The 15,479-nt window shown below is 38.6% G+C and overlaps 1 protein-coding gene across 4 annotated transcripts in view; it reads right to left on the minus strand.

The window, feature by feature from the left end:
- Window positions 1-226: 226 nt before the first annotated feature.
- Window positions 227-15,479, minus strand: part of SLC16A4 (solute carrier family 16 member 4) — a 28,505-nt gene continuing 13,252 nt past the window's right edge. For 2 of the 4 annotated variants that reach the window (XM_017869626.1, XM_017869624.1), the window contains 3 exons: window positions 14,336-14,547; window positions 12,825-12,918; window positions 227-1,264 (listed from right to left, as the gene is read on the minus strand). In XM_017869626.1, the coding sequence (XP_017725115.1) occupies window positions 1,137-1,264; window positions 12,825-12,918; window positions 14,336-14,547 (434 nt within the window). In that variant the 3' untranslated portion in view covers window positions 227-1,136. Of the gene's footprint in view, window positions 1,265-3,713; window positions 3,811-12,824; window positions 12,919-13,513; window positions 14,037-14,335; window positions 14,548-15,479 lie in introns of those variants that run through there. The other 2 variants (XM_017869625.1, XM_017869623.1) reach the window with 2 other exon arrangements.

Here is a 15,479-nt window from a genome sequence, read left to right on the forward strand (position 1 = left end):
GCTTAGTCTAAGTGACATTATTAACATAATTATTCCATATATAAGAAACATCTTTTAATTTAAACATATTTCCCATTAAAACCATCTATTCAGCTTTCATGTAAATCTTGTAGTTGTAAAGAGATGTTTCAATATTTAGTGTGAATATTTTGTTAATTAGATGTAGTGGAAAATGACACTTTGATGGGCAAAATTGCTGTTCAAATGATCTTGAAATGAAGTTTTAAAGCAATTTTATATACTGTTTATTATTTAGCAATACATACTTATCATAGAAATTTAAGAACTTAAGTAATACAAAGAAAGTAAGGATTACCTTTAATTAAGAACCTAAATAATACAAGGAAAGTAAGGATTACCTTTAATCAATAAACAAAGATAAACTTTTGGAGGGAGTATATACCATTCTAGTCGCTAAGTAAGGTTTTAATATTCAGATTCTAGGGTTCTGATCAATCAAAGGCTATTTTTCGCACTTACGTAAATTAAGAAAAAATGTTCTATCTTTACATATTTTAGTGACTGAATTACCATGGCGTAATTGAGAGTTTGGATTTATTATGGTACATTCCGATTTCTATTTAATATATAAGATACCTGATTAAAATTTCAGACTATTTGATTAAATACTAACAATACAGGCTGCTATTACTCTTGTCTTGCTACCAATTAGACATTTCTCAGAATGCTAAAGCAAGAAGGAACCTTAAAAACTTATCTGGTTGGCTGCGCCCAGTGACTCAAGCCTGTAATCCCAGCACTTCGGAGGTCATGGCGGGCGAATCAGGAGGTCAGGAGATGGAGACCATCTTGGCTAACATGGTGAAACCCTGTCTCTACTAAAAATACAAAAAATTAGCTGGGTGTGATGGCATGTGCCTGTAGTCCCAGCTACTTGGGAGGCTGAGGCAGAATCGCTTGAATCTGCGAGGCGGAGGTTGCAGTGAGCCGAGATTGCGCCACTGCACTCCAGCCTGGGTGACAGAGCAAGACGCCATCTCAAAAAAAAAAAAAATTCTTGTTTACCTTCTCATGTTACAAATGTAGATGCGTTTCTTTCAAGCTTTTGTTTCCAGTGACATACTAGTTTAGGTTTTCTTTCGTTAAGCTCTCACTTGATTGCAGTCTTCTTTCTTTCAGGTCAGACTGTTTTTCCATCTTTCGGCCAATGGTACAAAAAAAAAGGAAACTGAAGAGAGGAGATAGCATATGCCAGAGAAGTAGAAAGAGCCATTGTATGTCTGGGTATAATCATATAACCAGCCTGGAAGGAAGGAATGATTTCTGTTAGGGAAGGAAATTTTGCCATTAGTAATTCTCAGCCATGAGTAGCTCCTCAAAGCAAGGAGCCTCCTGTATTGTGACCCATTCTAACTTAGTGAAGCTTTTAGCTGTCCTGTTTTCACTGATGAAGCTGAATGAGCTCCACCTGACTTAGGGACTTAACCCCCATCTCCAGTCTTACAGTGGAAGTTGGAGAAAATTAGGGACACATACCATTTTATTTTACCATGAATTTTATTAGAAGACCACTATTATGAAGAAAATAATCATAAATTACTATTTTCCAAAGAAAAAAAGAAGTGATAATATCAGTTTTCTTTTTTCCTTTACTAAACAAACACTTGAATACTTACTATATTCCTGTTAATATTGCTAGGTGTTGAGGATACAATAGTGAGCCAAAACAGATACGGTCCCTGCCCTCACAGAACTTCAGCGGTGAGATAGGTACCAACCACATAAATAATACATAATAAGTGCTATGAAGGGAAGGTACAGGGGGCTATGAGAATATATGAGAAGAAACTGACTGCTTGATCATGTGGGTTAAACAATGACTAGTTCCACCCTGAAATCTAAATGCTTTTTTTTGAGACAGAGCCTAGCTTTGTCACCCAGGTTGGAGTGGTATATTGGCACGATCTCTGCTTACTGCAACCTCTGCCTCCTGGGTTCAAGCGATTCTCCTGCCTCAACCTTCCAAGTAGCTGGGATTACAGGCGCCTGCCACCATGTCCGGCTAATTTTTTTGTATTTAGTAGAAACGGCGTTTCGCCATGTTGGCCAGGGTGGTTTCGAACTCCTGACCTCCAGTGATCTGCCCACCTCGGCCTCCCAAACTGCTGGGATTATAAGCATGAGCCACTGTGCCTGGTCCTAAATGCTTTTTAAAAGCATAAGTTGGAGGGTCCTCAAAGTCTTTTGGCTAATGGCACATACTAAAACTTAAGTGAAACACTTTTTTTTTTTAACTGAGTAGGTGATAGCAAAGAATATTTATGCTAAGGCACATCATTGAAAAGTCAACACTGAAAAAGGCAAATACTGTCCTTAGTATTACCATGACAATGATTTTGACCTCCTGGACATCCTAAAGGGTGTCAGGGATCTCTGGGGATCTGCTGACCTCACTTTGAGAAGTTCTTTTCTAAAGTATATTATGTATATTATATCTGATCACTTATTCAAGAAATTTCAGTGCTGTATGGCAGCACAGGTCTGGGTTCCAGGAATATATCACTGAACAAAATAGATGAAAATATCTGCCCTCATGGAGCTTACATTGTGTCTTTGATTTTTCCCTTCTGTCTTAGATCATGATGCCTCACTGGATATGTAGAGTATACCCTCCCCCACCTTTTTCTTCTGGTCTGTCTGCTTGTCTCATGTCCTCTTTATTCTCTTATGGACAAAGAGGAGATGAGACAAGCAGACCAGAAAAAATTGACTTAATTTATTTTTGTTTTATAGCTCTGTGTTTCCTGTTATTAATGTAAACAGTAGGTGAATAGAATGTTTTATACCCTCTTTAAGTTCAACTAACTTTGAGTTGCTTTTTACTTACTGACTCCTGTTTGATCAGTGACCTCTATTAAATGTTTCTTGGAGTTACTAGAGTGAAGACAACTAGGACGAGTCTTTGTGTTATGTTGATTGTTATTGACCAATAGATCTCTAAGAAATAGGTGACTAGTCTCTGAACTCTTGTAGACATTTCTAGAAAGGAGGGAGTATGGAAGGTAGCAGTCCTTACCCTCCCAGTCCCTTGTCATTCTTGCCTTAGTCCTGCCAACACAGCAAATGTATTAGAGTGTATGTGTCTGTGTATGTATATGTGTATATATAAAACCTGTGAATTATAAAATAGTAGTCTCAGAAGTAACACCCTGGGGAAAGACTAGGAATTCTTGGACGAAAAGGTAGACAGTGCTACTAACATGTCAGGTAGGCACAGCTAAAAATAGTAAAAATGGATTGAAGAGGAAAACTGTTTATAAGCCTTTTCTTTATTTCTTTTCTTTTTTTTTTTAATTTCTTACAGAGACTGGGTTTAAGTTACCCATGCTAGTCTCAAATTCCTGGCCTCAAGTCATCCTCGTGCCTTGGCCTCCCAGAGTGCTGGGATTACAGGTGTGAGCCATCATGCCGACCAAGCCTTTCATTTTATACACACACAAACACACATATACACACACACACACTCTTTCTCTCTCACTCACACACACACTCACTTTTTTTTGTTTTTTGAGATGGAGCCTCGCTCTGTCACCCAGGCTGGAGTGCAGTTGTGCAATCTCGGTTCACTACAACCTCCGACTCCTAGGTTCAAGTGTCTCTTGCCTCAGCCTCCTGAGTTGCTGGGATTATAGGCGCCCACCACCACACCTGGCTAATTTGTTTGTATTTTTAGTAGAGATGGGGTTTTGCCATGCTGGCCAGGTTGGTCTCAAACTCCTGATCTCAGGTGATCCGTCTGCCTCGGCCTTCTAAAGTGCTGGGATTTCACTCAGTCTTAGAATGCTGTTTCTGAAACATTAAGTATTAAAATATAGTCATGTGGCACATAACAGGACACACCTCATGAGGTTATGATATGCATTTTTACTGTATCCTATGTTTAGATACATGAGTACTTTGTTTAGGTACACAAGTATCTTTCAATGTTTAGATACAGTTGCCTGCAGTACTCAGCACAGTAACATGCTGTATAGATTTGTGGCCTAGGAGCAATAGGCTCTACCATATAGCCTAGGTGTGTGTAGGTATACTGTTCATCTGACAACAAAATATCTAACAACACATTTCTCAGAATGTATCCCTGTTAAGTAACTCATGACTATATTTAATATATTTTCTTACCAGGGCAGAGAATTGTTTAGCATGTTTTAGAATTATTTCTATGTATTTCCATGCAAAATTACGTGAAATAAAACCTAGATGAAATAATTGTTGTAAATCTGTTTCTCCCAGTCATATTTGATCATTGAGATATTTGTATTTTTTAAATTCTAAATTAAGATCCAATTGCCGTTCAATAGGATAATAGTATACAGTTGAGTATTTAGTTTTAGGATGGTATTTATACTAGCAAATAGGAGGTAAAATGTAGGATGCAGAAATACACATATGACTGATTATTTTATGAAAGTATAGTTGTTATAATCAAGCTTATATTTAAGTGGCTACTAGGTAAGTTAAATTTTGAGCTTCATTGGTATTGGAACATCTACTTTATTTGGTTGGAATAACTAGCCTTTCTCTACTGTTGAAAGTAAAAGGATTGGCCAGGCACAATGACTTATGCCTGTAATCCCAGCACTTTGGAAAGCCAAGGCAGGCAGATTGCTTGAGCCCAAGAGTTCATGGCCAGACTGGGCAATGTGGTGAGACCCTATCTCTACAAAAAAGAAGTAATAAATTAGCTAGGTGTTGGCTAGGTGTGATGGCTCATGCCTATAATCTTAGCACTTTGGGAGGCCTAGGTAGAAGGATCACTTGAGCTTAGGAGTTCAAGACCAGCCTGGGCAACATAGTCAGACCTTGACCCTATTCTAACAAAAAGTAAAATTAAATTTAGAAAAGTATTGGAAAAGAATAAAGAAAAAGTTAAAGAAATAAAAAGTCAGGTGTCATGGCACATATCTGTAGTCCCAGCTACTCAGGAGGCTGAGTTGGGAGAATCACTTGAGCCCAGAAGGTTGAGGCTACAGTGAGCTGTGATTGTGCCACTGCCCTCCAGCCTGGGCAACAGAGGGAGAGCCTGCTCAAAAATTTAAAACAGATAGATAGATAGATAGATAGATAGATAGATAGATAGATAGATACATAGATAGGGAGAGAGAATGAGTGTCTGATTTTATTAGATTTCTGTATTTTTTTATAACAGTATGAAAAATCTGTTCAGATGCACTTCTGACCCTAAACAGTTTAATGCTTCTAAGTAAATTTTTTTTTCTTTTTTTTTTTTGAGAGGAGTCTCGCTCTGTCGCCCAGGCTAGAGTGCAGTGGCGCGATCTCCACTCACTCCCAGCTCCGCCTCCTGGATTCACACCATTCTCCTGCCTCAGCCTCCTGAGTAGCTGGGACCACAGGCATCTGCCGCCACGCCTGACTAATTTTTTGTATTTTTAGTAGAGACGGGGGGTTTCACCGTGTTAGCCAGAATGGTCTCGATATCCTGACCTCATGATCCGCCCACCTCGGCCTCCCAAAGTGCTGGGATTACAGGCGTGAGCCACCATGCCCAGCCAAGTAAATTTTTTTAAAGGAAATTATTGTTGATAGTTCAGAAGCCACTGTATTCTCACCATTTTAAATGGAAGCACACACATAAGTTGACATTGAAAAGACTAGATTCCTTTGTGGTCATAGCATAAGCATTGTGAATGTCAGAAAAAGACAAGATTACATACCAGTGATAATCTAGGATAATGTGCATGTATCTGAATGTTCACTCTATGCCTGGTATTACTGTTTGTAGCCGGCACTCTGAGGAATAAACTGGCAGCTGATGCAGAATTATTAAGCTGAAGACCTCTGTAAGCACTTCCTCAGTGTCTACAGGCTACCTGCATCAGATTTACCTGAGATGCATGTTAATAATGCAGATTCATTGGATTCTGTCAAGCAGAACTTCATCCTGGGTGGCACTCAGTTGATTGTTATGCACAGTAAAATTATTTAACAATAATAATTATTGTATTTGAAGTTATTAATCCAGACTCTTTTCTTATATCTATGGCTATAGGACTTGTTTTAGGCAGAAATGTCTAATAATGTTTCCTGTGATAATTTAAAACAAATAGGAAGATTGGGCTGAGCTTCCTTAAACACTTGTGCAAACCAGTTTTTTTACAGTCAGTAAAAAAGGAATAAGAATAATCATTCAAGTTAGATATTTAATATAGGATTCTGAATTCATTTTTTAAGTGTTAATACTTTAAAACTATTCCACATCATTTTATGTGTTAGGTCATACATGTTTCAAAAGTAATTTAGCATCCTGTCTAAAAAGTATTCATACCTTCAGACATCTCAGAACTTGATTGTTAAGCCAAGTTATGAATCATTTTTATTAAGATTACTGTGTAAGTTTACTATTGGTCATCTTATTAAAACTTAACATGGCCAGGTGCAGTGGCTCACACCTGTAATCTCAGCACTTCGGGAGGCCGAGGTGAGCAGATTGCTTGAGCTCAGTAGTTCGAGACCAGCGTGGGCAACATGGTGAAATCCCATCTCTACTAAAAATAGAAAAAATTAGCTGAGCATGGTGGGACACACCTGTAGTCCCAGCTACTCGGCAGACTGAGGTGGGAGAATCACTTGAACCTGGAGGTTGCAGTGAGCCAAGATCATGCCACTGCACTCCAGCCTGGGTGACAGAGGGAGAGTCCATCTCAAAACAAAAAACAAACAAAAAACTTAAAGTCCTTAATTCCAAAGTTTCTTGGTGTTAGTTCTTTTTTTTTTAATTATACTTTAAGTTCTAGGGTACATGTTCATAACGTGCAGGTTTGTTACATATGTATACTTGTGCCATGTTGGTGTGCTGCACCCATCAACTCGTCAGCACCCATCGACTCGTCATTTACATCAGGTATAACTCCCAGTGCAATCCCTCCCCCCTCCCCGCTCCCCGTGATAGGTCCCGGTGTGTGATGTTCCCCTTCCCGAGTCCAAGTGATCTCACTGTTCAGTTCCCACCTATGAGTGAGAACATGCGGTGTTTGGTGTTAGTTCTAATAAGTGGTTGAAAATTCTGCAGGTGACTGGTCAGAGTTGAATCAGAACTCCTGTGGTTGGGTTGTAGCATAGTGGCAGATTTCCAGGGTGTGCAGAGACAATTTTTCTCTCATCCCTGGGTCCACTGGAGCCACCAGCTGGCTATTGGCAATCTTGTTCTTTTACTTTGGGTGTATTGTGCAAATGTTTTCTATATGTGCCATGATCCGAGAAATCTTGGGAAACTTGGCTTAGCAAATTTAAATTTCAGGGCCTTTTTAGATGGGAACTCAGTAAAGTTTCCTTGATAGAAATTTGCAATAAGATTTACTAGGAATGCGTCAAGTATTGGCTGTGTGCTGTAAGTTTTATTAAAAGGATCGTGGTGTCTATTAGGATTTGGAAGCTGGATTCTTTGGCCTTGCAAAGTGTGTTACATAAGGGAAGAACTCTTCCTCCTCTTATTAAACCACAATAGAGAGCTATTTGGAATTTATTTTTGATGCTTTGTAGGTATTCATCAATCTTAGGAAAACTGAATCAAAGTAAAATCTGTAAGGCTTTGTAGTTTATGGGGAAAATAATCACTAGATACATAAAATATTTACTTTTTTTAGCCTTTTTTTCCCCCCACAGAATGTATAGAGGACAGGGCTTTGCTCTGCCTTCTCACTTTCTCCCCACTCACCCGCAGCCTCCAGAGTGTGCAAGTAAAATTTTAGGCCATAGAGAAATTCTCAATTGATAGGCCAAGGTGACTGATAAAACTCTAGAGGTCAGGATTGGTAATAGTGGAGTGAGGAACAGATGGAATTTTTGTTTAATACTGTATCTGAAATTGAGGATGGGATAGATAGGAAATGACCTATCATTTCATGAGATGACTTTTCTGTGATGGTGGGACAGATACGAGCTTAGATGGATGAATATATATTTTAGCACTTAACTTTTTCCATAAAACACAAATAGTGCAAAATTACCAGTCTCACTCCATGGTATTTCTGATGAGATCGGTAAATAATAGAGACATAAACTTCTTTAGGAGCTAGTTGACTTTAACATATGCTGCAGTACAATTGACTTACAACTATTTGGCGTTAGAAATGATTTTTCTAGGGCCTGGTGGGGGGAGAAACAAGCGTGAAATACCTGCTTGACTTAAACTTCAACATATTTTCAAGTCATTTTATTATCCCACAGCTCAGAATGTCTTCAATTAAAGGTAAGAAAATAAGGTGATGGGCTACAGTGACTTAATCAGGTGTTCAGTTAATGAAGTAGAAGAATGCAGATTCTAATAATTCACAGTTGTAGAGGTTCTAGGCTGTTCTTAGTATGAAGTCCCGGCAGTGTATGTGGCAGAGTGAATACCGTGTCACGACCTGGTGAGTCATGTGAGGACTGTGAGTAACTTTTATCTTCTGTGTGTCCCACATAGCATTTAACAGAGTACTCTGCTAGTGATTTGCTTGACAGTTATTGAATGAATGCTAAGTTTCAAATATTTATTTGATAGTTACTTGATTACCAAGTAATCAAATAATTACTTACAGTGTTTTAGGGAGTTTTCAGAAGATATTTGTGATTAATTTAAATGATCATATATGTATGTTAGCATAGTGTATGCATTTGTCAGTTGGGAAAGGGGGGAATATGGAGAAGTGGGGAACTGCATTCAGTTTTATTTTATAGGCAACTAATGTAGTCCCTTGGTTTTATTTTAAAATGAAACTGAGCCTTGAGCATTTTGAGCTTTCATGTCAAATGCCTTGAATGGAAGAGTAGGAATTTCATGTAAGTAGCTTACATCTGCCCTGTATGTTGGAGAATGTGATTAGATATACTTGCTTTTCTGCCCAAGGCACTATTTTTGTATTTATATTGCTTTTTGCAGGTTTACTTTTGTTAATAGGAGTCTGTGAGAAATAAGGCTTAAAATATCAATACTTCTCATTTTTCCACAGCCTTCCAAGGCTTCCATCTTTGTGCCAGTGTGTAGTTCTGGGTGCCATCTAACCCCAAAAGCAGCAGTTGGGTTTGGATGAGCTGTGTGACATTTGGCCTACAGTTAGGTCTACTAACCACCCTGGGTCAGGGAACCTAGAACAATCCTAAAACTCACCTACTCTAATGCAGGCCATATTTTTTAATTAAAATTGAAATTGTCACTGAGTATTGGAAAGGAATAAGAAGGGACTTTGGGGTAGAGTGGGTGGGCAGGGCGTTGTCTTACAAAGGAGGTGTGGGGACTGGTAAGTTTTAACTTTCATCCTTTCAATCTCTCAGTTTCAGTAAAGATAAAGAATTTTGTTGCTACCATTATTTCTTAAAATCATGAAAGACAATGTAAGAAATCGAGGTGTATAATTTCTGCCATAGTCCCTATATTTAAAAAAAAACAAGAAAGTATATATGGTTCTATGAATTTCTTGTGCTATTTCTTGCTTTTCCTTAGAAGTATTAGAAATATGTTCTAATATTGTTTTCTTTTTTATTTTCATACAGGAAGGAGAGAAATATTGTTCATATAATGTGTTACCTTTTTTGTCTGTGTGATCTACAAGAGCATGGCTGAAATGTTACCATTTTAAAGTAGTGTTTTGACTGAAGATTATTATGAGAAGTTTTACTTTTGTTAGATTCCTAATTTAAAATGCCTATACTCTTTTATAGGAGTTTCAACTTTTGCAATTTGGTAATAACAGATTTAGGTAAGTAAAAAATGAGAATCTCATACAGTTCTGAAGATCTAAGTTTGGTTGAGAATTTAATGTTTCATCACCAGTAAACCTTTTGATTCAGTTAAGGACTCAGTTCTGCCTACATCTGTAAGAACTGAGTTGATCTGTACATCAACATTTCTAATGTTTCTTTGGTAGTTGCTGCTGGAGTCAGAAATTAGGAACAAATCTAATGGCCTTTGTAATGTCCTCTGTCATTTCACCGAGGAATGACTTAGAGGAACAAAGCTTTCCTCAACAGATGGTTAGGGGCATAGCATTGCAGTTAGAATCTTGTTTAAGATACTAAGAGCACGTCCTGGACTAAAAATTTCTACATAAGCTTTAGCAATAACCTTATAACTTGCTTTGACTTTTTTGTAGAGCTTACAGAATGTATGGCTGCCTAAGTAATACTCTCTGAATTAATGGGTAAAAAAATATATTATGAGTTTTTTATCCTTACGTATGGTGCTAGGATATACTGGATTTGGGCTAACAAAAGCTTGTTAACTTTTTTTTGTCTCATTGACAAAAGTATTTTATATCTCATATTTTACATTACATAGGTGTGTGTGTGTGTATGAAATAAAAGCTTGAAAATAAAGTGATATATTCTATTTTTTAATCTGCTCTGTGGTAGTCTGTTTTCATAAAAACAATGAGATCATTACCCAACAAATTTACTTCAGAACTCACATGTATACCTGTAGCTTTTTCTTTTCAGGTAATGGTCTTCAGAAAACTTGCCTTGTCTTCTCGAGTATTGAACTATTTAAACATTTTATTTTAAGAAGTATACAGAGACATATAGGACATTAAACGTGTTATAGTTTTGTCACTTGTCTTTTTCATTTGAGTAAGATATTCTGTGCCCTTGTATTTGTTACTTCCTTGTACTTTTGGCCCAATAGGCTTGAAAAGTTCCAAGGTACTACTGGGACAGCCAGTGAAGAAGGAGCAAGATTGAAAAAATGCATCAGCAAACTGTGTTTGAGCTCTGTTTTCTGTATCTCACTGTCCTGGGTGCTAGCCATAGAGTAGTTGTGCAAGGTACTTCTGGTACTTGGCCTCTTTTTACTAGTCCCTATATAACAATTCTGGGCTTTACTTTATAATTCTAGCCTGCTTTCCAGGTATGAAACGTAGGCTAAGTGTTAGATAGCATGGGAAGGGGTGTGTTCATAAATGCAAATAAGAGAGTTGGTTGCATATTTATATAAATTTTTTCTTTAGAATAAGTATACTTAATTGAACCTCAGATAGTGGCATAGTTTTTTGTTCCCGGTACTAATTTTTTTTTTTCAGACAGGGTCTCACTCTATCACCCAGGCTGGAGTGCAGTGGCATGATCAAGGCTCACTGCACTCATTCCTGGGCTCAAGCAATCCTCCTACCTCAGCCTCCTGTGTAGCTGGGACTACAGGTATGCACCACCACATCTGGCTGATTTTTAAAATTTTTTTTGTAGAGATGGTGCCTCACTATCTTGTCCAGGCTGGTCTGGAACTCTTGGACTCACAATCCTCCCACCTTGGCCTCCCTAAGTGCTGAGATTATAGGCATGAGCCACTATGCCAGGCCCTCTCAGTAACAATTCTTGTTATCCTTAGTTTATACTCTCCTTCTTTTAATATTTACTTTTTCTGAATCTTTTTTTTTTTGAGATGAAATCTCGCTCTGTTGCCCAGGCTGGAGTGAAGTGGTGCAAAGTGAAGTCGGCTCACAGCAACCTCCATCCCCCGGGTTCAAGCAATTCTCCTGCCTCAGCCTCCTGAGTTAGCTGGGATTATAGGTGCCTGCCACTACATTTGGCTAATTTTTGTATTTTTAGTAGAGACGGGGTTTCTCCATGATGGCCAGGCTGGTCTCGAACTCCTGACCTCAGGTGATCCACCCACTTCGACCTCCCAAAGTGCTGGAATTACAGGCGTGAGCCACTGTGCCTGGCCCCTTTCTGAGTCTTAAGAGGTGTAAACTTAACATCATTTTGAAACTTAATTTTTAAAAAATGATAGTGGGACAAGATCAACTCCCTTCTCTCTTACTTCAGGACTAAAAGAAGCAAAAGTAAGTTTTAGGCTAAGTTCCTTTTTGTGGATGATTAGAAATGTCATAGTAATTTGTACATTGAAACACATTGAGAACTTGTGGTGTGTGAGAAACTGAAATTTAGGTCTGTTCCTTAGAAATATTTCTGTGTGAGTATTCAAGTTTGTAATAGTATTAGATTAAATGTTCAGCAAGCATAAAATGTCCAGTTAGGTAAAAGGTGAATGTAAAACTACAATTTGAATCTTAAACTTAACTTACATATGGGAACTCCCCAAATGTTTACTGTACTTGTATATAATAATTTCCAATGGCCCCCAATAGCCTCTCCATAGAGATCTGGCCTTTAGGGCAAGTATCCTCCCATCCTTGGTACCCGCAATTTGAAGGGCCTCTTTTCAAAGAGAGATACTTAAAGAACAGATAACAAGCAATCCTGGACATCCATATGGCACATCAGAAGAACAAAAGTGTCAGGCCTATACCTTTCAAGCTCTATAAAAGTGACTCATGTTTAAATACAGGATGCTAGTCATTCATTGATTTTTGTTTGTTTGTTTCGTTTTTTCTTTTATAGAGACAAGGTCTCTCTGTTGCCCAGACTGGTCTCGAACCCCTCAGCTCAAGTGATAACCCCCGCCTTGGCCTCCCAGAGTACTAGAATTACAGGTGTCAGCAATTGCTCCCAGCCTTTTCTTTTCTTTTCTTTTCTTTCTTTCTTTTTTTTTTTTTTTAAGCATCATGGGTCTTTGAAGCTCTGAAAAAACTCTGGATTGTCTCCCCCAGACAAGTAGACATAGATCCAGGGTCTGCCCTACAACTCCCAAGAATATAAGAATCTGCTTAAGGCACATCTTAAGAGAATACAAGAATCTGAGCCTTCAGATTTTCCTTCATTGGTGATGGAGTGAGTAGATATAGGAAAAGCAGAAATAATCTGTTTCTTTTAGCCTGATACTGTCATTACATGTTACCATTAATCCTGGATCAGTGTTTCCTTTTATTGCTATTGAAATTTGTTCAGAATGTGGTGAAAGGTGTTACCTGCTATAGGTGGTCCAGAAAGGACAGCCATCCCAGCAAAGAAGCTGGCAAGTCCCAAAAACCTGTTTACTGTAGAATTCCTACACAGATCAACCTGTAGGAGTTAGAATTCAGTGTTAGCCACATTGAGGGTGAAATTCTATAGAGACCTGTGCCTAAAAGGGACAAATACTATTTATGTCATCTCAAGCTGTGAACAGTGTGACTTCTGGGGTGAGTTGGTTGGCTTTTTGCCCCCAATATTGTGAAAGAGCTGAGGACTAATAGTGAACAGTAACTGCTAGGCAGGCAGTGTTTTCAGTTTATTAGTAAGAATACAAGTTTTTATTTTCATTTTAATTTTTTAGGTGGTTCATGGGTACTTTTTCTTCCCCAAACCTTGCTGCTTTTCTCTATTAGGAAATGATATTTCCGATATGAATTGATAGTGATATTCTTTTTTTTTTTTTTTTGAGACAAGGTCTCACTCTGTCACCCAGAGTGGAGTACAGTTGTGTGATCTTGGCTCACTGCAACCTTCACCTCCCAGGTTCAAGCGATCCTCCCACCTCAAGGGAGCTACTTCCAAGTAGCTGGGACCACAGGTGCGTGCCGCCACACCTGGCTAATTTTTTTATTTTTCGTAGAGATGGGGTTTCACCATGTTGCCCAGGCTGGTCTCCAACTCCTGAGCTCCAGCGATCCACCCACCTCTGCCTCCCAAAGTGCTGAGATTACAGATGTGAGCCACCACGCCTGGCCGGATGGTGATATTCTTGAGTCCCCTAAGGCTAGGTATCAACCATTGGTTTGTAAGTAATCAGATATCACAAGGAGTTAATTTCAGCTTTAGGAAGCTTGATTTTTGCCTGAGCTTCATATAATATCCTGTAGCACTTATGCTAATATTGATAGAACAGAAGTTTTCTAGGAAATCTGTTCCAGCATGTTTAGGACCTGGTTCTAAGGAGAACCCATGAGATTCCCAGGGGTTCCCAGAACACCGAAGTATTTGTAGAAGTATTTTGGTTGCATCTGGGTCAAGGACTTTGAGTCAGTGTAGGGTAAAAATGGAGAGGAAGTATAAAACAATGGCCCTGTGAAAGTACACAGGACCAAAGCAATAACTTCAAGAGAGAAACCACACTGGTCAGGAAATCCGTTTTTCTCTGTGTTCTCAGGGATCTCTTCTTTAAGATTATGTCTTAAAAGGAGCCAAACAAGTTTCTGGAACTGAAGGAGAGAAGTGAACACAAGCCTAATCTAGGAGACTGATAAGTAAAAAGGAATCCTGCTGATCCCTTTTTTGCTGTAATTTTATTGCTGTCCCATGTGGATAGTCCTCTCACCATCCCTCCCCCGTCACAAACAAGATGAGTAACTGGACAGGATATAGCTGCAGAGTTTCTAAGATGTTTGAAATGATTTTTTTAAGTTATAAAATTAATACAAAATATGTATTTTAGGGAGATTGTTACTGATATTTGCTTTTACTAAATGATTTAACAATGTTAATGAGTGTGTCTACTCACCAGTACAGGCAGTATCAATGCCAGGTAACCACCAGCAAAGATGGCAAAGCAGATGGTGTAGGTCATAAGTAGTGGAAATGTGGTGGCTAAAGGAGCAAGCAGGTTAGTGATGCCGCAGAGGATGAGGTAAGACTTGTGGTAATGATACTTCTTAATCCAGTTTTGATCAGCAACCCATCCAGAAATAATCTGACTGACCGTCTCAAGGATACCTGGAACAATATTGAAATCTTTTTATTTTCCTAGCCCCTTTGAAAAATGTGAATGCATACAGCATCATTTCCCAAGTAATGTGACCTCATCCCAAGGCCAGGATATGTGAGGAAAAAAATGATTTCATTTGTGTACCATTAAGCTCTATTATTTACTTACCTATTCCAAATACATTTAATAAAATAGCAAAAAAGTCTCTGCTAGAGTTGTGTAGAAGACCCCTGTAGCTAGTGTTTTTTTCTGATTGTGTTTGGAAAGCTTACATCATCACTACAGTGGGAATCTTTGGTTACAGAGGACCCTGGGCGCAGAAGGCCATGCAGTCCCTTCGTCTAAGAGGTCCTGCAAGTGAGAGAATGAAGTTTCTAAAAGACAAATAGACCTTCAGGTCAGTGTCTTGGGGGAAATTGTATTGTAGAAGATTGGAGTATAAATAAGTGTTCTGTTAAAAAAGATATATTGGGACTCATAATTGCATATAAAGTTTTAGGAATTAAGTCCTCCAAAGTTTATGCTTAATTTGAAAATATGTAGTAAGTTTGGAAATGGGAGATCGTATTTTGGACCACTGCACCTGACCAAATCCCTATCTTCTAGATCAATCATTCTGTCTTTAAACAGTTTTATGAGTAGTCAACTAAAATAGTTGCTTTTATTTATTTATTTATTTTCATTTTATTATTATTATTACTTTTGAAACAGTCTCACTCTGTCGCCCAGGCTGGAGTGCGGTGGCACAATCTCGCCTCACTGCAAGTTCTGCCTCCCGGGTTTGTGCCATTCTCCTGCCTCAGCCTCCCGAGTAGTTGCTACTACAGGCGCCTGCTACCATGCCCAGCTCATTTTTTGTTTTTTTAGTAGAGATGGGGTTTCACCACGTTAGCCAGGATGGTCTCAATCTCCTGGCCTCATGATTCGCCCACCTCAGCCT

Source organism: Rhinopithecus bieti, unplaced genomic scaffold (assembly GCF_001698545.2).
Source record: "Rhinopithecus bieti isolate Rb0 unplaced genomic scaffold, ASM169854v2 scaffold_3040, whole genome shotgun sequence".
NCBI classification, from domain to species: domain Eukaryota; kingdom Metazoa; phylum Chordata; class Mammalia; order Primates; family Cercopithecidae; genus Rhinopithecus; species Rhinopithecus bieti.